This window comes from Protobothrops mucrosquamatus, unplaced genomic scaffold, assembly GCF_001527695.2.
Source record: "Protobothrops mucrosquamatus isolate PMUCROS unplaced genomic scaffold, P.Mucros_1.0 scaffold218, whole genome shotgun sequence".
Lineage (NCBI taxonomy): Eukaryota > Metazoa > Chordata > Lepidosauria > Squamata > Viperidae > Protobothrops > Protobothrops mucrosquamatus.
Genome location: NW_015386571.1, coordinates 1266897 through 1289892, shown reverse-complemented (window position 1 = coordinate 1289892; position 22996 = coordinate 1266897). Strand labels below are relative to the sequence as shown.

The following is a 22996-nucleotide window of genomic DNA, read 5'->3' as shown; positions in this document are numbered from 1 at the left end:
AAAGCAATGGGGTACCCAGAAGGAATTGATATGATTGCTGACGCTGCTATACTCCTTGGCACCTTCCCCACTAGCAAAGTCTTTGCTTGCAGGAAGCTTGTAGGGAGAAAGCCCACTCTTTTATCAGAGAATATCACCAGCAAAAATTTCTAAAAGAATGGACGGGGGTGGGATGGGGGGGTTGCCTGCATTCAAAGAACTGTGTTTTAAAATCTCCAATTTCCCAACAGTCACATTGGTGAAATCTTCATCGCTCATATAAATATACGAAAACATGGTTTTTCTCTCATAAAATCCTTTCTATTCCAAGTCCTTTACTTAATAGCTTTGTTTTTCATTTAACAGACCATTGCAAATCTCTTAAAGTCCTTTTCGTTTTGCTAATTTTAAAGACATTTTCTGATAAGCATTAGGGAGAATTACTGTTTTGCTTGTTTTACAATGAATAAATTGTAAAAGGCTATCTTGCTTAAAAACTACTCCATCGAAGAGATGCTTATTCTTACAAATAAGAGTTGTTGTAGGGTAGAAGGAAAGGGTATGTGCATAAAATGTGCCTTGTAAGTTTAGAGACAAGCCTCTGGGCCTCTAACAGCCTCTTTCAATTTCAAGTCATGCATATTTATTTTTATATCTGTCTTGACAGTTGGTGTCCGAGTGCCTTTAGTGTTGTTGGAAGGAAACCTCAGGTTTAATCTTGCTCTTTAGTCACTGGAGTAAGAAAGTTTATTGAAGCTAATAAAAATATAGTACTGCTTTGGGGATTAATGTGAATTGAGTTCATTGTTGTCATGGAAAATATGCATATATTAGGTGGCGATCAGAAATTGTTTTGTCAATGTGCCTAACTTCCAATACTTTGCACTATTTCCAAGAGGAGAATATGCTTACTGACATAGTGGTATGTTGAAATACTCTGGTCAAATGTTTTGCATATTTCTGGACAACACTCATACTATGTGCTTTGCCGGCAATGGGGGAAAAGCTCCGATACGTCATGTGATGTCACGTGACATCGCGAGTTTGACATGTCTGGACTAGAGACTGTTACTGATTTATTGATTTTGTTACAATGACTGGTGAAGTTGTATAACATTAACTTCTATGCATCTTAATTCAGATTACATCCATTGGATGCTTATTGATAAGATAGAAAAATATGAATTGGACAGCATCACCACCAGATGGATTCGTAGCTGGCTGACCAGCCGTACTCAGTGTGTGAACCTCAATGGAACTGCATTTACATGGAGGAAAGTATGGAGTGGGGTACCTGCTCTGTTTTAGGCCCATCTTCATCAATGATTTGGATGAGGGGATAGATGGGGAACTCATCAAATTTGCAGATGACACCAAGCTGGCAGGAATAGCCAACACTCCAGAAGATAGGCTTAAGATACAAAAGGATCTCGACAGAATTGAACATTGGGCAGTATCTAACAAAATGAAATTCAATGAGGAACAAAGTAAGGTTCTACATTTAGGCAAGAAAAATCAAATGCACAGGTATAGTATAGATGGTTGGCTCAATAGTAGTAACTGTGAGAAGAATCTTGGAGTCCTAGTGGACAGCAAAGTGACTGGGCTGAGACGGCTTGGGCTTCCTGGAGCAACTCTTTACACCATACCATTGGGACTTCCTGGGTATTTGGTGCTTTCTGGGGCATAGCGGCTATGCACCATCTGTGCTGGGCTAGGCCAGCTGAGGCATCCACAGGTGGCTTGTGGCTATGCACTGCAGTTCAGGGGTTTCTTGCAACCCCAAAGCCACATTGTGTCAAGACTCTCCTGAGCTGAAGTGTATTCTTTCCTGGGTCTCCCTGCACTAGTACAGTACTATACTGCAGTTCCCTCTGAAGTTGTGTGCAGCCTGAGGTGGGCCTCCCAGGGTCTCTCCTTTCTCAGCAGCCCCAAGCTCCTTACTTGGAAATTCCTCTTCTTCCTGCTTAACTACTCACATATCTGGGCTTATGAAGGCAACTGGGACTGCTGGGATTACTGTTGTTAAGCATTGTGGTCACGTGACATCACGCCTTTGTGACCACATTGCTTAGTGATCAAAATTCCTGTCCCAGTTGATCTTGTAATGAAGGAGTACCTGTATCTGATAACTCATTGGGATTTTCAAAGTCATTGAGAATATTTTTGCTTTTAATCTAATTAATCTTCCTATCTGTCCATTTAAATCAGTGACTTCCATAGTTAAATCATTTGGAGCAAACTAAAATCACTACTTTATAAACAAGCAAGGAAAGTGTTTTTTTTCTTATTTAAGAATCTATATTTGGAAGTAGTATGGAGTTTAGACATTTTTTACAATTAAAACCTTAACTGCAATATAAGTACTTAAAAGTCATCTATACAGTTCACTGGGTTATAGGATGAATAAGATTTGAAAAAAGTGGTTAAAATATTTTTCACTTCATTTTTTTTTAGAGTTTTAGACAATGTAGTTTCCTGCTCTGTTTAACTATTAATTATTAGAATGAACTTTTTCCAATAGAAAGCAACTTCTGTGTGAGCATCCATGAAAAAAATATTTAAGGTTTTATGAGTGAAATTGTTCTTCATATTAAAAATAATCACATTTAATGTTTTGTGGTTTTGGGGTGTTCAATCACTAGTTAGGGGCAGAATTGTCTCCCAGAGTTCAGTAGTAGTAGGTCACTGAAACCACCTGTATAGAAAGGAACAATGATTGCCACAAATTTTCAAACAATCAGCAAGCATTGTTGAAATACATGCAATAAATCCTTGAGTTTACAAATTAATGATGTGGAAGAAAACTAGTTGTGAATGGGACTTTAGGCATGGGGATTTTAATCATTTTACTCATTTAAAATAGCAAAGGGCATTTAATACATTCACAGAAGCATACAGTGTATAAACAATCTTTGCAACTGAATGTGAACTCATTAAAATGAAGTATATCGAGTGAAATTCATTAAAATGGTATATCAAACATTTTCTGTTTTAATATTACCTGTGTTAAGTGTCATTTATATATTCATTTCAAAGCTCTTTGTTATTTAATCCAAAATGAATTTGAAAATATAATTGCTTTGAGTTTGCTTCTGGACAAGCATCTCTAAATTTATTAGTTTTACTGTAAATTTGATTAGTTTGATTTGCGTCATCATTTCTGCTCTATCTAATTCAGTTTCTTATCATTGAAATCATCTTTTTGTTGTATTTAATTCTGTGGAGCAGCCTGTCATGCCCTTTTAGGGCTGCTCATTCACCTTTAGTCCCCCCTGGTGTTCAGGTCTTACCTGTGTCTCCAAATAGCTATAACATACACAACATTCACACTATGGGAAACTGTATCTCAGCAGATAGGCTAAAGCAGGTGAGGGTAGCTAACAGGACTTCAATTCCTGGTAATGGAAGGGAAGGGATTTGTTTATCCCAGTGTAAAAAGCCTGGCCCTGGCAGATTGAGCCAAGGAGACTGATCAACAGTCCAGTGAGCAAGAAAGCAGGTGTTGTTGAGAACTAAGAATATAATAATAATAATAATGATAAAGTTGGAAGGGACCTTGGAGGTCATCTAGTCCAACCCCCTGCTCAGGCAGGAAACCCTATACCATTTCGGACAAATGGCTGTCCAGTTTCTTCTTAAAAACTTCCAGTGTTGGAGCATTCACCGCTTCTGGAGGCAGGTTGTTCCACTGGTTAATTGTTCTAACTGTCAGGAAGTTTNTGGTGACCAAAACTGGATGCAGTATTCCAAGTGTGGCCTTACCAAGGCATTGTAAAGTGGTATTAATACTTCACGTGATCTTGATTCTATCCCTCTGTTAATGCAGCCTAGCACTGTGTTGGCTTTTTTGGCAGCTGCAGCACACGGCTGGCTTATATTTAAATGATTGTCCACTAGGACTCCGAGATCCCTCTCACAGTTACTACTATTGAGCAAGGTACCCCCTATACTATACCTGTGTGTTTGGTTTTTCTTGCCTCAATGTAGAACCTTACTTTTTTCACCATTGAATTTCATTTTATTAGATAGCGCCCAGTGTTCAAGTCTGTCCAGATCCTCCTGTATCCTAAGCCTGTCTTCTGGAGTGTTGGCTATTCCTGCCAGCTTGGTGTCATCTTCAAATTTGATGAGTTCCCCATCTCTCCCCTCGTCCAGATCGTTGATGAAGATGTTGAAGAGCACTGGGCCCAGAACAGAGCCCTGGGGCACCCCACGACACACTTCCCTTCATGACAAATATTTAGATTCGTAGTCATCCAGTGCAGCAGGAGAGGTCATCATCCACTGGATTAAGTTGTTCATGCCACTGGATTAAATTATTTTAAATTTTAATTTAATTAAAATTTAATTAAAAAGTAATATTTTTTAAATTATTAAATTATTTTCAGAATGGGACTGCTCCTGTACAGTGGCTAACTTAAAATGCCATCATATAAAGGTTTCTGTTGTGTAATTCATCTTCATCTACATCTGCAATTTACCTCAGTTCCAAACCTAATTCATTGAGTCTTGCAGCAATAGTATTGGGGGGGGGAGGCAAAGGAACAAGTGCAGATGACCACTGGTAGTTATAGTCACAAACCTGCACATGGGTAGCTTTTCGACCATTGGTTGTTCATCTTCATACCTGGGCAGCAGAGGCGTCCAACAGCGTCCAGGGTGATTGGGTAGCCCTCTTTAGGATAGCACTGTTCAAACTTACATGAAAGAGGGGGGTTAGAAGAGGCTCCCTAAACATTGCCTGTCCCACAACATCTAGCCAGCTAACTGGGCCAGATTATCTCCTTAGTAGTCAAGAATCAAGAAAAACACAATGATAAGGTGGGCAAAAAGTTTTGGACATAGTATAGAATTAGAAAAATGGCAAAATCTTTGGGAAAGAAATTACAAACTGACAATGTCAACGTCTTACAAAGAAAACTTATATAAAATGTTCTATAGATGGCACTTGCCACCAGCAAGATTATCAAAAATGTTTAAAAACATGTCAGACAGATGTTGGAAATGTAAACATAAGTCAGGCATGTATTATGTTTGGTGGACATGTGACAAAGTAAAGAGTTATTGGAAAAAGATACATGCCTGGCTAGAAAAGATGTTGGGAGAACATGTAGATTTTAAACCTGAACTTTTTTTTACTAGGTATAATGCCAGAAAAGACTAACAAACAAAGCTTATATTTGATTTTGCATGTCACAACAGTGGCAAGAATTATATTTGCGCAATATTGTAAAAATGAAGGAATACCATCAGATGAAGAAATAATTAAAAAAATACTAGAATGCACAGAGATGGACAGACTGACTATGAGACTGAAAGAAAAAGAAGAAACGGAATATTATCAAACTTGGGACTTATTTTATCGATGGCTAGAGGAAAGAATAAAGGATTAGGAATTAAATATGTATTAGCGAATGTAAACCCAGACAGCACGTTGGTTGAAAAATTATCACTGAATGTATGAAATAGAAAACTAATAAAAAACTTTTACCAAAAAAAAAGAATCAAGAAAAACAAATAAAGCAAAACTTATTATTGGAGCCTGAAATGTCTGCATGTTGCTGGATGAAGAGATGTCAAAGCCTGAAAGCTAAACAGCAGCATCAGCAGACTGCAAGACATGGGCCAAGTCCAAAGTTTTTAAGATGTACTTAATGAAAAATTCTCCAGCAATTTACTGCTTGTAGGAACTTGTTTTGAAAAAAATGGGCACAGTTTAAAGATGTTATCACACAGACTGTGTAACAGCTGTACAGTATTCTAAATGAAAACCTGGACTGATCAAGATTGGTTTATGAAAACCAAGATCATCTCAGCAGCCCTCCTGGCCAAGAACAAGGCCTATGCAGACTGGCAGAATGTTCAATCGTCTATCATTAATCACCTGCAATACAAAGTACAGGTGGAACTGCAAGAAATGAAGGACAGGTTGTGGCAGAGAAAGGCTTAGCAGGTATAACGTGCATGCCAACAGTTCTTCAGCACTATAAAAGCAATTTGAAATTGCTTTGAAATCAGAATGCTCCCCCTTTGTAATCCTCTAATGGATCGAGCCTCATCAAAGTCCAGGAAGGAGCTGAACACTTTTCCAACCTATTCATTATAGCCTATCTACATTTGATCCTGATGTCTTATAGCAGATTCTTCAGCTGCCAGTCTTGGCTACCCTAGACCTGCCTCTCTCTACTGATGAGATCAAGAAACGATCTCACAGATGGATTCAAATAAAGCTACAGAGTAGGATTGCATTCCTGTTGAGATCTACAAAGCACTAGACCCAAATGCCTTACAGACATTCCAAGACAATGTGGAAGATATCTTGGTAGAGTTCTCCAGACTTATGGTCCTGGGGGATTTCAATCTGCCATCCCTGGACTTGGCCTCAGAGACAGGGATGAGGGCACAGCAGAAAACACTCTTGACCCCAACTGCTTTAATTCCTTAGCAGATGGGATCCGTAATAGGCCGCTTCCACTGGCACAAATGGGGTGGGCTTCTCTGAGGTCCCATGACATGTAGGATTTTAAGGTAAAAATCAATACCTTGAATTGGATCCAGAAGTAAACTGGTAACCAATGCATCCTGGGCAGTAACAATATTATATGTGCAGCCCTAGGAGCTCCCAGGATTGTGTGTGCCACTGCATTCTGCACTAGCTGCAGCTGCCAAATACCCTTCAAGATTAGTCCCATTGTAGAGCACTGAAAATGGCCAGAGCACCTTGGGAGAAAAACTAAGAATGAATCCTACTGAAACATTACTATTTTTCCAGACTTATTGCATGTGTAGAGTGTTGCCCAGTGGCTCTGGACTCATGACTCCTGCTCAAAGAGCAGGTGGCAGTCATCATTAGGAGGGCCTTCGTGCAATTTTGCATTGGGCATCAGTTGCATCCTTACCTGAATCCCTGTGCATGGCTACTCATGCCCTAGTCATCTCTTGGTTGGATTACTGAAATGGACTCTACAATGGATCTATTCTTGAAGGGTATGTGGAAGCTGCAGCTGGTGCAGGAGCTTCTGGCATGCAAAGATAGTGATCTGATTTTTTTTGTTTATTGTTTTATCATAGAGAATAAAATATTTTATTCTCGATATTGAACACATTTTCAGATGCTACTATGCTCTTTGATCTGGCTAGCACCCTGAACAAAACTGAAGTACTTTACCAGCCCGTGCTAAATATCAACCTTGTAAAATCAAAAATCATTATTGACAACACCCAGCTGACAAATGTAAACAACTTCAAATACTTGGGAAGCATCATTTTGAGTAATGGGACTTTGTTAAGTAAATTGATCTCAGGATCAATAAGACTAGCCATATTTTGGGGCAACTGTGTTTTAAGTGCTCAATCAACCCAACATTTATATCTACACAAAGCTGAAAATCTACAGAACTGTGATTGTGAACTCTGGATCAACAATGCATCAAACAACTGGAGAAATTTCACATGCACACTCTCTGTTCTATCCTTGGTATTCATTAGCAAGACCGTATCTCCAACCTAGAGGTCTTGGATTGTGTGAAGTCCACCAGCATTGGGTCCCTAAAAATCAGAGCCCTAATACAGTGGGTCATCAAAATGGATGACCACTATATATGTCTCTACTTGCTCTGTTCTGAAGATTGGGAAGTGACTTCCTGTAATTCATGCAAGTGCTACAAAGACTGAAGGAAATCCTCTGCCACTGTGACACTGGCCAAGGGAATTAGAAGCTGTGATTGCTGACAGAACCCACTGGTCAACCTTCTGCTACAGAGCCTCCACTGGCTTTGAAGATAGCCACTGCCAAAAACTGATAGAAAACTGTGAGTGGCATCACAGAATAAGAGCCACATTTATTATAACAATGGATTTCTAAAAACCCCATTGTGCTAGAGTCTGTGATTCCAGACTGGAACTGCAGAGCCAACCCTTTCTCCACAAATGAACTGCACAATATTGTATCTTCTTTGGACCCGAAGGACTACCTATGTGTGAGACATATTTTTGAATAAACTCAGTGATTTAGGAGCAATATTGTGCTTTAGGAAAAACAAAAACTTTTCCTGTGAGAACGTCTTGTTAGGATCTAAGAAACATTGTAAAGAAATGATGAGGTCTTCCAGAAGATCATTTGTAGTTAGCAAAAGGATTAAGCAAATAGAATTCAGGATTTCTGCATCTAATCCCAAAGCTAGCTGTATACTAAACTTAGAATGCTTATTTTGGAATGAAATATGCTCACAGCAGATGCTGAGATTTAAGGCATTTCTGTTCCTTATAGCTTACAATTTTTCTTCTCCCCAGTTCCATAGGTGTTATTGTTTATTTTCTACTCTTTTCCTGCAGACGTGGTCAATGAGAAACTGATGGTTACCTTGAAAGTGACAATGGGACAATGTCTTCCAGACAAATAGGTCCCCTTTTAAAACTAAATTTGTAGTCACTTTATAATTAATGACTTTGATTCCCTCTTATTGATTCCCTCTTATTGGCTTCACTAATGACAAATAGTGTTGGTGTTACTTCAGCTGCAAAAGTAGTCCACGTTCAAATAATTTTCTTTATTAAATCTGATGGAGCCTGCAGGGAAAAAAAGAAATCTGTCTTAATAACATTCTCCTTTCCAAAGATCTAATTGACTAATCTTCAGCAACTGTGCAGTGGGTGTTGTCCAGTACAAAAATATTTTGGAATCTTAGGATGAAAAAGATGAAGATCTTAGCTTTGCCATATTAGCATTTTCTAGGGCTAACTTCTGGTCTTCACCTTGAGGCTGAGCTGTGGATTCATTTTCCCACATGCCCCTTAATGAACCTGTCTTCAATTTTCCCTTCCAGGATTTCCAAGGCATGATAGTGCACCATCATTCTGTTTGGCCATATCTTTACATTTGTACAGAAGCACCAGTTGCATCAATTATTTCTCTTCTGAAAGTTGATGTCTGAGAAGTAGTTCAAAAAGGGGTCACATAATCGGTCCCTTCTAGTCTGTGGATGCAGGACTTTTATATCAAATTCTCTGTTGTCTACAAAAAAGAGGGAGGTTTATGATTTATCCTGGGTTTGAGTGTCTTCACTCATTAAATTGAAGGCAATTTAGTGGCCTAACACTCCAGATCAAATTCCCACAATTGCAAAAAGAGTAGTGCACAACCATCTGTCTAAAAGATTTTTTTTTGGTATTATAGTATATACATAGTATATACAGCACGCGCACACACACACACACAGTATATAGTATATACAGCACGCACACAGATACACACACACATAAATACATTTTTTCATATTCTATGCACAGCACAAATGCTTTCTTAAGATTAAAGTTTCAGACAGTTTTCCTTTTAAGCACTAATGCTTAATGTGTCACCTTTTACTCCACAACACTGTAATTGTATGTGGGAATGACCTTGAGATGCAGGAGAGAGAGCTGAAAACTGGATAACTGGCATGTAAAGGATACCTCAGCCCACAGAAAGAGGGAGGCTGTGAGAAATGTTTCAGAAAAAAACCCTCCCTAGTTTTCCAGAGAGTAAAAGGAAAAGAGAGGAAAATATTTTCACTCTTAAGAATTTCTGTTAATATAATCTTACAGTCAAGATAGTAGTACATAAAGTTAGTACTCCTGATTGTGTTTCTTATCTGGACTACTTCACAGAGCTAAAAGATATCAGAAATACAACTTTAGCTTTATATAGATAATTGGCTTATACTTACCCTCTCTCATCTTTTTATACTTACCCTCTCTCATCTCATTTTTTATTTTTAGTGAGGTTTTTTTGTGGAGGGATCACTAGACAGATAGTCCTTGACTTATGACCACAATTGAGCCCAACATTTTTCTTGACACAGTTGTTAAGTGAATCACTGAAGTTAAGTTAGTAACATGGTTGTTAAGTGAATCTGACTTCCCCATTGACTTTGCTTATCAGAAGGTCACAAAAGGTGATCACGTGATCCTGGGTCACCGCAGCTGTCATAAATGTGAGTCAGTTGCCAAGCCTCTGAATTTTGATCACGTGACCCTGGGGATGCTGCAACAGTCGTAAGTGTGAAAAATGGTCATAAGTCACTTTTTTCAGTGCCATTGTAACTTTGAACAGTCACTAAATGAACTATTGTTAGGTTGAGGACTATCTGTATAGGGTATATTCAATCTTTCATCTCATTTAGGTCTCAATTCTGTTGTGTAAATAGTGTTTCCAATTCATTGAGTTTGGTTTGATTCAATTCAATGTTGAGGTTTTTGTTTTTTGTTTTTTTGCTCCACAACAGGCTATCCATTATAACCACCAAAATTAGATATAGTGTGTTAAAAGATCCTTTTTCATTTGAGGCTATATATTCCTTCAAATTGACAAATTTGACAAACTTTTCTCCTAACTTGTACCCAGCCTAAATTTGTCTCATCATGCCTCTTGAAGCATGCCACTTATCTTGGTCTCACTTGCTCCACATATTTTGATAACAGATATAGCACGAATAAAGTTCTTGAGGTGTTCAAAAATTATTGGATTCAAGAAATGGCTGGCTAATACTTTAGCATTTTGGAATTTCTTGTTGACTGCAAAGTGCTCAGGATTTTTGAGCCAATCTTTTAAAATCTTTTATTAATAAAATGGAACCTATATTTCTATAGCTGGCATAGAACAACATTGCAACAATTTTCTAATTTGCAGATAAACGTAATCTCACTCCAAAACTATCCTTGGCATTCTCTGGGATTGAAGAATTCAAAGACGGTGGTGCATTTTGTTTCCAGTCTGACTTGCGTTTTGGTTGCAGACTGGCCTCCTATGATTGCCGATATTTCAGCAAGTTCATTACCGATGGTCGTGGCTTAATGACCATTTGCTTAGTAATCATTCAAAGTTACAGTGGATCCTCTACAAATCTTCACATGACCCAGTTCCAGAGTTCCCACGGTGCACATATCCCCACAGTCACATGATCACATTTTGGGAGGCTGGCAACCAGCTCATCTTTATGGCTTTTTGGGTAGTTTGCCGCCTTTTTACCCATAAAATTACATTAATTCGCTTAATGACCGTGGCGATCACTTAATGATAGCAGCATATTCTTAAAGATCACTGCAAAAAATGTTGTAAAATCTGGTCTGGTTATATGTGTGCCTCAATTTATGACTAACAATTGAAATTCCAGGTTACATTATAGTTGTAAGTCGAGGACCATGTTTAAACAAGATTATCTCTGAAGTGCAAAAGTTTCTGTTCCAGGATAAGCATAGGTAGGACTTTGCTAGAAATCTTATATCTTATGTTTTTATCACTCATAGATGGAGTCTCTCCTATTCATTTTTCTATCAGTTCTGCTGATTGTGAAGGCTTCCAAATGGCTATTTCATGCATAAACACAGTTCACTAATGGTTAAGACAGTCATGGTTATCTGTATTTCTACTTTTTTTCTTGAAAATATTTTCTCCATTTTCTGTGAAAAGATGTATCTTCATATTTAGGTCAGTGGCAGCTCTGTGTCCTCAATCAGACCATGAAGCAATTAGAGATTACTAAATTTGATTGCAAAAGCCATCATGAAGTCCTTTAGTAATTCCCACTGCCCTTTTAATAATTTTCTACACTAATTCCCCGGTTCTTTACATCAAGGATAGCTTTTTTATGGTTGTTAGCTGAGCATATTGTACTGTACTGATGAAATAACTGCAATTTGGCTACTTAACCTTCCACTTAATCTTCCATAAGATTGAGATGGTTGAGAAAAGTTAATTGTTGCAATGTTCTGTGTTAATCCAACTTTTCAAAAATTAATTTTCTTTAAATATGATAGACAAGAGAGATTGTGCCATATACAAGATACATCTGGGAGAAAAAAGTTTATATGCATTAAAGCTGTGCAGTTCTTTGGATGCTAAGGCTAAAGGTGATTCAGAATATTACGTACACATACACAACACACACATACTCAAAACATATATCTAAAAGTCCTTGAATTAAACTTGATCATTGAATTAAACTTGTCTTTGTTCAGGAAAATAGATACAGTTGATTTAAGGAGTTGCAAACAATTTGTATGCTCCCTCAAAATCCAAAGTAGCATTTTGCCTTCAAATTCAAAAAATTGCCCAGCCCTATTTATGCTTCAAGAGGAAAACTGTTTTCATTTTTTGGGTTAATAAAAGATGTGCTTAAAGAATATGAACTAAGGGAAGATATATTTTAATTGAAGTGATATCTAAGGACTTGTGAAAATGACAATAGTAAAGCTGGATGAAGCTATTTTTAGACTGTTAACATTGAATATAGGTGACTCATTTAGTAAAGTTTTCAAAATGAATTAGTGGCTTAGTTTGTTGCACAAATACAACATGCAAGATGGTTTAAACTACTCCAAGGCTTTAAAATTATGTGAACTGAGCAATATTGCTAGATAACTTCTTTTCTAAAAATGATAGTATGGACACTTATGTGATTTTTCATCCAGTATGTCCTTTTTCCTTTTATGTAATCACTTATTTTATTTCTTAAATGTTTTTAAATAAATAAAAATGTTTTAAAATAGTTCGATATTTCAATCATTCACAGCACAATTCAATAGTAGACTTCATTTACCTCATTTTAGTAGCTAAAGAGCACATTTAACATTCTTTGGGTGGTTGAAGGCTATCAGGTTGGTCAATTTGTATCAAGTATGTAGATATATATGGAATACGAGATTTTTTTTTTTAATTGTGGCATTCCCTTTTTAAGAGTTACACTAAAATGTCCATATTTTCTAATTCAGTATGTCAGAAAATTGTGCTGTGTGATTTCAGCAGTCATGGTCAAAAGAGTTTACAAATGTCACAGAAATGGAAATAAATTCTGACTATGCTGATAATAACAGGCAGTGAAAATAAAGAGAAGGTACAACAGAGGGGAGAGGGAAAAGATTCCCACACAGACACAACTTCATGAGTGTGCATATATTAACTAAACTTTAAATAATCCATTCAACTCTCCAAACATTAAATTATTTCTCAGTGGATTACTGTGGTGTAGTAATCAGAATTTAAGCATTCACTCTTTTTTTTTTTAAGACAGAAGAAATTTCTGGATTAAATAATGTTTCCCCTCCCATACCAAAAGATAAACAATTAATGTATTGCACAATAAAGAAAATCTGGCCATGGGACAAACTTGATTACATTCTTTATGCTTTTTACTAGCCTTAATGACAAATCAGCCTCTTTCCCCCCCAGCATACTCTAGGGCAGGGGTAGGCAACCTCGGCTCTTTTATGACTCATGGACTTCAACTCCCAGAATTCCTGAGCCAGCTATGCTCTAGGGTATTGACCCTCAAAATGTGGTTATGTTCAGATTTCCAGAAAAAAATCTATTAAACAGGATTAGTTATTCAGTAATTTAAATTGTTGAGACTTGCAAAATTGAATATAAAAAAATATCTCCATATTCTAGTGGGACCAGGCTTTATAAACTTTTTTCTATTGCAACCACACCAGTTCTTCCTGATCCTGCACATAAGAAAATTCAAGTAGAAATATTTTTTACAGCTTGTTTAATCTTGAATCCAGTTATATTCCTCTTGGGCACTCCTTCTTCTTATGTCAGCTTCTTCTAAACTCTTAATTCTCTCTTCATACAATTCCATACCAATTTTTTGTTATTTAACTTTTTTGTAAGACATCCAGTTTTGAATGTTTTCTGAAAATCTGCTGATACAGTATAATATCTAAAATCTCCACATTATTAAGTTCTCTTGCTGCCAACTCAAAAGGTTAAGTCTGGAATCATAATCTGTCTCGACTTCTCTTGCTAGATACTCTGTTATGATTTTCACTGAAAGCCTTGACATTTTGAGGAGAAATACTTGCATTTCATTTGATGTTATACTCTCCAGCAGTGCAACACTTTCAGCTTTCTGATTGTTTCTGACAGTCCAGGAAATTATTTCCAACAACTTATAGAAGAAGAAAGAAAAAAATGAAGCTTAACACATCACCGTTTTGCTAGAAGTCTCAATATCTCCTCAGTTTTAAAGTCCAGCAGTATATTTTGATCCATCCATTTTGTGGTTAAATATGTGGAAAAATATATGTTTCATGTTTAAAAAAATGGGGGAAAAGCTTGATTTTAAATTTCTTCATTTAGTCAGCATGTGTCATCTTTTAAATAGATATTTAATCCCTTTTACATTCCATGAAACTATTCATGATGATAAATGGAAAAAATCTACATAGAAAAATCACCGAATAAAGGAGAGAAAAAAATGAAAAAGGGAGAAAAAAATAATATAGATTCATTGAACTGAGACAAACATTTTAAACTCCTAAAAAAAAAAAATCATGAAACACACACACACACATCACAGCACAACACAAAAGAAAAAAAAAACATAAAGAGAAAACTAAACCATAAACTTAACATCCAAACTAGTACCATAGAGATTTCTGGAAGAGGTATACCGAAAGTGCAGAATAAAAACTCCCTCTACCTAGACAAGGTAATATATCTGTCTCTGTGTTTTTGATGATGATGATGATGATGATGATGATGATAAAGATGGAAGGATGACATTAAAAATTGCTGCTCTTGCTACTTTACATTAAATTGCTCCAAACCAGTAAAATTTTCTGCAAGTTCTGGGTCAAAAAACTTCACATTAGAATTCAGGGATAAATGCTGAAAAAAAGATGGGGAATTGAATCCATTTCTGTTTAACTACCAAGGAATAATATTTATTGAAATAATAATAATTTGGTTCAGGCAAGAATTGGTGGGACTATAAAATAAACAAATTAATAGAAAATGGACTTTAGAATTCAAATAGATAAGCATCTGCCACATAACTCCCCAGACTTAAACAGGTTTGCTAAGAAACACAAAAAAGTTAGATATCAGGAGACAACAAAAATTGAAGAGAAAATTGCTGAAAAAAAACTGGAGAAAATCACAAAATACAAAGACAGGCAAATAGAACGACTGTGGCAAAAAACAAACAAGCCAAAAGTAATAGCAAAAGAAATAGGCACCTTAGTGCAATTGCAAAACATCTGGAGCACAAACACTCAGCATTAACAAAATCACCATCAATTGATTGTAAAAGGCTCTTTTACTTGGAACACCATACATCCTATCCTGCAACAATACCTTTAATATTATTAAAGGACAACATCTATCTGTCCCTTGGGAAGGACTCAGTAGAAATGACAAAAATCCCCAAATCGAGTCTAAATATCTGGCTGACTATGCAACTCAGCTTTATAATAGCCTTCATTTCTGGATCAATGGCAGAAGTAAAGCTTAAAAAGCTATTATCTTTTAATTCCATTCCAAAGATCCCAGATGCCTATACTGTATGGAAAAGAAAACCCACATGTTAAGTAGTCTCCACTTATATCCCAACAGCAGTAAAAAATACTTTTCATTTAAATGTGTTCATAAAGACTGCTATAAACCAATCTCACTGAGAATTGTAAGGAATGTTTAAAAACCTAAAATTATTTCTGTAAGGTAATTCCTGTAAATAAAAATTGAATCATTTTTATTGGTATTTAGTTTTTCAAATTTTATTAAAATTATAAATGAAAGAAATAAAAGTAAATACAAACTACAAAAAGAAAATGTGTGAAAAAGAAAGAAAAAAGAAAAAACATAAAGAGTAATTTTTCGTCTTCATCCCAGCAAGTAAAAAACCCAACAATTTAAATAGCTTGTCATCATCTCTAAAAATAACATAATGTCCCTTCCCCATGTAGTTAAGCTCTTAATTTTAAAAAAACCCAATATTTTGTCAATTGTCCCTTGTCAGCAAAAGTCCAATAAGGCAAATCAGATATAACTTTTCTCTTTTAGCCCTAATCAAATAAGCTGATTCTATTGATCTTCTTTGAATTTTTAAGGGTTCTCGCTTTTTTATTCCTTCAGAAAAAGCCCAGAGCAAGTGTTCTTGTTCATGTGTTTTGTAGCCACAAATCTTTCAGAACTTTAACAGATTTGTTTTATCCTTTTGTTTGATCCCTCCAGTGAAATCCTTAAAGACCTTAACAAAATTCTTTTATATATCTAGTAAAATAAAATAATCCAAATCCATTTCCTGATTCAATGGCTGTACATCTCCTTTAGGGAATAAATTATTTATCAAATCTACTTGTATGTCTATATCTTTCTTAATATCATTGCTTGTCATGTTGAATCTCCTTTCAAACTTATCTCAGAATTATTCATTGCAGCATGTTTTTGTTCTGTAGCTTCATTCTGTCCATTTTATCAAGACGTTGTCTATGTTTTCAAACAGATTGATAAAAATATGTTTATTTGTTTTTGTTATAAATTTCTGGTCTATTCTTTTCTTTATCCTCTAGCTCTCTCTTCTCTCCAGAAAAGTCCATAAAATCCATGTTACTGTCTGGTTATTTATTTGGTTTATTGGAATTCCTATAATAATAATTATTCATTTATTATTACTTCTATATAAAGATTATTCATCAAATATCCATATATTTATTATTTGTAATAAAGTGTTAATGTAACTATTTAGAAATAAGAGAGTGATTTTTGTCCTTGGACTGGATCCTTCCTGTGGTGAACTACCAATGCATGTGCATCTTGTAGAGTTACCTGATTTTCAGAGGCAGTTTGGATGATGACAGAGCATAAGAAATGCCTAGAATGCTGTGAAAGAAAGACAAAGGGTTTAGCTTGACTGAGCATTGATAAGAGACTTTCTTAAATATTCCCATTGGCAGGCTCAAAATATATCCATCGTGGTCCTCCTTGATCTCTGAGTGGCCTTTGGTACCATCGATCAAGCTGCACTGGCTCCCCATAGTCTTCTAGATCCAATTGAAGATGCTGAATACTGCCTAAAGAGCTCCACATGGCAAAGGATCAGCCTATTGGAGGACAGCCTGTCACCCATTGTTTCTCCCCACCGCACCAGGTCCAGCAGCAAAGGCATGCTCCAGATCCGTCATCAAACAGGGTCATCTTGTTGAACCTTTGAGTCATGCCTGCCCTGTGGAACTACATTCCCCTAGAGATCCATAAATCTTTGAAGGACTGGCTGTTTCCCAGGGATGTGGGCCCGACAATTAGATGAGCTCTGCTGGTAATGCGACTTCTTTGGTTGGAAGGTTACTTTTCATGGCCTTATATTGTTATGGTGGTTTGAATCTTTGCACATGACCCAGAGTCACTGCTGTGAGGTGGGCAGTTCTGCAAATCAAATAAATAAATGAATAAATCTACCAATGGCTGATACAACAGTAGTGGGTCCTGATACAACAGTAGTGGGCCATATCCAAGCTTACCGCAAGGAGGTTGAGGGTTTGGTGAACTGGTTTAAGGAAAACAGCCTAGTTTTACCATTGGAAAAACCAAAGAAATCATTGTCGATTTCAAAAAAGGCAGGCACAGCCACACTCATCTGTGCATTAATGATTCACCTGTGGAGATGGTTACCAGTATCATATTCCTGTGTAGTTAAGAAGTAAACTGGCTTGGTCACTCAACAGTGAGACACTAGTGAAGCAGGCACAGCAGCACCTGCATTTTCTACGTCACATGAGAAAAGCACATCTTCCTTCCCCTGTCCTTATCACTTTCTACAGAGGGATGATCGAAAGCATCCTGTCATACAGCATCACAGTCTGGTTTGGAAGCAACACTGCTTCAGACAGGCAGGTGGTGCAGAGAGTGGTGAGGATGTCTGAAAGTATTATTGGCAGTTCCCTCCCCTTCATCCAGGACATAGCATATAAGCATTGCTTGAGCAGGGTCCACAAGATTGTCTGGGACACTACACATTCTCTTCACGACCTGTTTTCCTTGTTACCTTCTGGGAGGAGGCTTCATGGTATCCGAAGCAGAACATCCAGATTCAGTCAGTTTTGTTCCAGACAATATTAACCTTGTGAACTCTAAAGCTTCCTCCTTCCATTATGTAACAAGATGGACAGTGATTAATATTTATATGTTACTTTATATGTAAGGGTGTTGTATATAGTATGTTTAAATGTGTGTTATGTATGTGTACACTTTGAGAGCAAGCAATTAAATTTCATTTTTAATGTGAGTCATTGTGCCCACAGTAAAAAATGACAATAAAGATTGTCTGTCTGTCTGTCTGTCTGTCTGTCTGTCTGTCTGTCTGTCTGTCTGTCTGTCTATCTATCTATCTATCTATCTATCTATCTATCAATGCACTATGTATAGCCATCTAAACTATAAAGTTCCTTGAACTGAAATCATGATTTCATGATTTGAACCTCATAGAATAACATGATTTGAACCTTATAGAATAACATCTGACTACCTGACATTTCCAAAACAAACTAAACTGGTCATCTGGTGCCTGCCCCTGGTGGTCTGTGTAACTATCTTCAAACTCAGTATTACCATCCATAATATTGTATACAGTTAATTAATAAAATATAAAAAAGGTGAACCCTCAAGTGCAACTTTTGAGAGCCAGTATGATGTGGTGACAAGGAGCTGGGCTAGAAACAGGGAAACTATGAATTCTGGTCCTCCCTTGAACATAAAAACCAGCTGGATGATGTTGGGCCAGTCATTCTCTCTCAGTCCAACCCAAATCATCTCCCGTATTGTGAGGAAAATAGAAGGCAGAAGCATTAGAGTTGACCAGAGGTAAAATGTGATAAAAATTTAATAAATAATTACCTAAGCTTGCAGGAGACAATTATCTGAGGCCAAAAAAGAGTAACTTATCAAGAAAAAAATTACAAAGCAAAGATGGAATACAATCCTCATAGCACAATACTTGAACAAATTTCTTACAATGGAATGCCATTTTGCTAAAGGCATTTTCTCTTTCCCTCAGTCAGTCACTTTCATTTCCTTTTCATTCCTTTCCCCTGCATATCCCACAGAACTACCCTAGTCTATCCAACCCTTTGAGTCTCCTCAACCATCATTATCATTGACATATCCTTATTCAGCAGATTCCAAAGCTTGTTAAACCATACCTTTATTTTATGTATTTATCATATATATTTAAGGGTGTATCTTGGCTATGTATTTAAGTGAAGATATAAAAAAATGTATGAAACTTGGATTATGTGTGACTCACTCAAAACAAGTAGTAAAGAACAATGATTTGATTTGGAAGATTTCAGTTTGTCCAGCATATGGAATATTATAATAAGACCTGTAAAAAGACTTAACAAGAATTGATTCGGAGAACACAGCATGTTTCTTAGAACTAGAGATGGTTGCCATGTGAACTGGATGAAGCAATAGTACAAAGGTACAAAGTACTTAGGTGTATAGGGAGTATGTCCAGGTAAGACTAGCACAGCCTTAATAGAAGTTATAAACAATGGGTTAATAGTGTTTTGGAGCTATTGCATAGTATTTTGAAAAACAAGTCTCTTTACAATTTTAATGTGACATACTAGAACAGATCTTGTAACATTTTCAGTATATGTGATGCTGGCTATAATTCTTAAACTATTCATAAGTTTTGAAGATTTGTTCAAGTCTCATGTTGCTGTGTATCTGAGGCATAGGAGAAATTTTAGGGAAGCTATCCTTTAAGCCTTCAAGGTTCATGGAATAGTTTCTGTACCAAGAAGGTACAGAAAGGATACAGTGATCCATTGCCATAGTTGGGCAAACAGTCTGAATATGAATCTTCTATGGAGTAAATATGGAAGACCTCTTAAATAGAAGGCATGAAATTTGAGACATACTGTAGTATTTGAATTCTACTCAGATATTATTAGTTATATTAATAGGTTACAGTTGAGACTCCATTTTTTGATACTGTTAAAGTGGAATGCCAAACAACACACTGTATTTTCACACATAAGACTTAAATAATGCTCAAGCTGTTTCTACTATTTGTTAACATCTGCTGCTTGCACATGTCAAAAAGAAAATGGTAAAGAAACATTTGTAATATGCAAATAAGCAATTCAGCAAATATATATTCAACATTTCAAACCTAATTGTAGTAAGCTCCTCATTAAACCTTTCTGTGAAAAAACACCCACTACATCTGGTAACACATAAGCCTCACTTATTGTATTCAAGATATACATTCTTGCTGCTATGCATAAATTCCTTGGCCAACCAAGTTTCATCCTAGATGTTAATCACAGTGATAGTTTTTGTTGTTAATATTAACATATTTATTTCTTCATATGTTTACTGATGTGTTACTGGTTTTGAGAATGTTTTCTTCTCCAAATTTCAGATTAGGTGGAACTGTATCTGCATACAAGATAGTGCCAGATGAAATAGAAGAAATCAAGGTATAGTGTTAATTATGCTACTGCTCAATTCTTTAATATATTCTTAAATCTTAATATATAATTATGAACATAATATCATAATTCTTCATTTATCTAGTAAATTTTATTATTTGAATGTATTTTACATCCACACTGTTAAAGAACTTTTTAATGAAATCACAGTGATTTTTGCATTAATGAAATTGTTTCTTTCAACAATTAGTATAATATTGGGGTAAATCAGCTAAAATTAAAATAATTTGAAAGTTTGCATTTTCCATTCATTTGCTGAAGTTACTTTTGTGAGAGTTAATATTCTTTATTTTACATATATTTCTGCAAAATTAGATTTAAATATCAATTAATGAGTTGAATAATTGATTTGATGTGTATACCAATTTATACAGATAGTCCTTGACTTAAAACAGTTCATTTAATGACTGTTTGAAAGTTACAACATCACTGAAAAAAGTGACTTATGATCATTTTTCACACTTATGACCATTGCAGCATCCCATGGTCACGTAATCAAAATTTGTATGTTTGGCAACTGGTTCATATTTATGATGATTGCAATATCTCCAGATCATGTAATCACCTTTTGTGACCTTCTGACAAACCAAGTCAATGGAGAAGCCAGATTCACTTAACAACCATGTTACTAACTTAACAACTGCAGTAATTCACTTAACAACTGTGGTAAGAAAAGTTATAAAATGGGGAAAAAATCACTTAATAACTGTCTCACTTAGCAACAAATTTTGGGTTCAGTTATGGTCATAAGTCAAGGACTACGTATAATTGATATATATGATTGATATATATATTTAAACGGTTACATGAATTGTGTCTTTTACTCAATTAAATAGCACAAATGTAAGCTACCTTAAAAATGAAGTTAAGATAATATAGTTTGCTTTAATTTCTTTTCTATGAAATTAAATATGTACATCTTCATAAAGTCCATACTATTATACTATTACACATCAAGTATTTGCTTCAAAGATAACGTACATTACCAATAAAGGAGAATATTTGTAGGTCAGGGTTGAAATGAAAGGTCCTTGGTGCTCTCTGAGCTTAGTTGTTTTCTTGCAGATGTTTCATTACCCAAACTAGGTAACATTATCAGTGCTAGTCTAACGGTGCTAGTACTAGTAAAACAGTGTTAATCTAACAGTGCTAATCTAATCTAATAGTGCTAGTCTAACAGTGCTCATCATGTAAATTATGTATAGAATTTTATAGCATACATGCTGCTTAAGAGATCCATAAGAATGCTTTAGGAACAGAAAACTTAGTTCTAAGAACTTTTTCAAATGCACATTTGTGAAATCAGAAGACCATTCTTATTAATTAAATCATTTTTGCCTATCTACATTTAAAGCGTGCACGAGAACCTGCTATCTTCATTAAAGAACTATATATGAAATTAGTGGATGGATACGTAGAAGTGTGTTTTCCCAACAGTGAGACATACCTATGGAATGATGTCCCCTTCGAAATTAATTTCTCTTTCTTCAGTGTTAATCTAAAGCCATTGCCCTGATGCTTCCAAACATTTTTGTAATTAGTTTTTGATTTTAAGCTTCTTCATTTAACTGACATATTATATTTTAATAATATTTGCTTCATATGGATTTTAATAATTGATGTTAATATGTTATTATTATTAACATCTTAAATAACTTTGCAAACCACTCAGAGAATTTCATCACATAGAAAAATATAACAGCAGCAACAATAATGTAGAACCAATTTTTCATGGTACAAGAAGTTGCAGAAAGAAGCTTGTATGTCTGTGGGTGTGTGGGTGTGTAAAACACTTCAGTGAAAATGTTGAAATCTATATAGTCTCCTGGATCCCAGTCAGTGAAAATATTATGATTTTATTCTAGTTTACACTAAAAAAGCAATGTTTTGTTTAAAGATTATTTTTTAATTATTTCATGAACAAATATTTTATTAACAATTCCGTATTATTTAATTCCCTAAAAATGTCAAGACCATGTATTTTTATTCTTAATATGAGGTTTTGTATTATTGCTATATGTTTCTGTGGAAACAGGCTACAGTATTTAAAGGAAATAATTGATTAGCAGCTTCTTGAATAACTTGTAGTGTATTTTATTAACTGTTCTCATCTTGAACTTGATATGCTAAGTATATCCATGTACTTCATTTGATTACTGCCTTAATTTATTTTCTAGAGGTTGCACAATACACTGAACTGTAAGCTAATTGAACAGCCTAGGTTCATGGAACATACTAAATCATAACATTTAATTAAAGTTAAAAGTAACTAAGACTAAATCAGGTTTAATATATAAAATGCAACCCTAGATTTTTAACTGATTTCATAAAAGAGTGTTTGGTAATGCACTGTAGCCAAAATTAAGCTGAAAAAAACTTGTAAAACCAAGTTCAAGAAATACTGATATATAACAGTTTGGGCATTATTACCTGAGTTGCTCTAACTCTGGAAACATACTTGCGTTAATATTTAGAAGAATGTACTTTCTCCCTATGTATTTTTATAGTACAGGAAAGTTATTTTTATAAACTGACACTGATTTAATTATTGTTTCCTATGAGAAAAATACTGTCTTCAAATTCAAATTCAAATTTATTTGATTTATATACCGCCCTTCTCCCTTGCGGGACTCAGGGCGGTGAACAGGCACATTAATAAAACAGCAATACCATAATATTTAAAAATATTCAAAACTAATTAAATTATTTGTCCTGTCCTAAAACCCACTATAATAATATAAAATTATACCCAATTTAT

General features: G+C 35.5%; 1 protein-coding gene across 1 annotated transcript in view; it reads left to right on the top strand.

The window, feature by feature from the left end:
* GPHN (gephyrin) overlaps nucleotides 1-22996 on the top strand; it is a 189448-nt gene that overhangs the window by 16970 nt on the left and 149482 nt on the right. The window contains exon 3 of the mRNA XM_029283766.1: nucleotides 20169-20226. Coding sequence (XP_029139599.1) covers nucleotides 20169-20226 — 58 coding nt within the window. The remainder of the gene's footprint in view (nucleotides 1-20168; nucleotides 20227-22996) is intronic.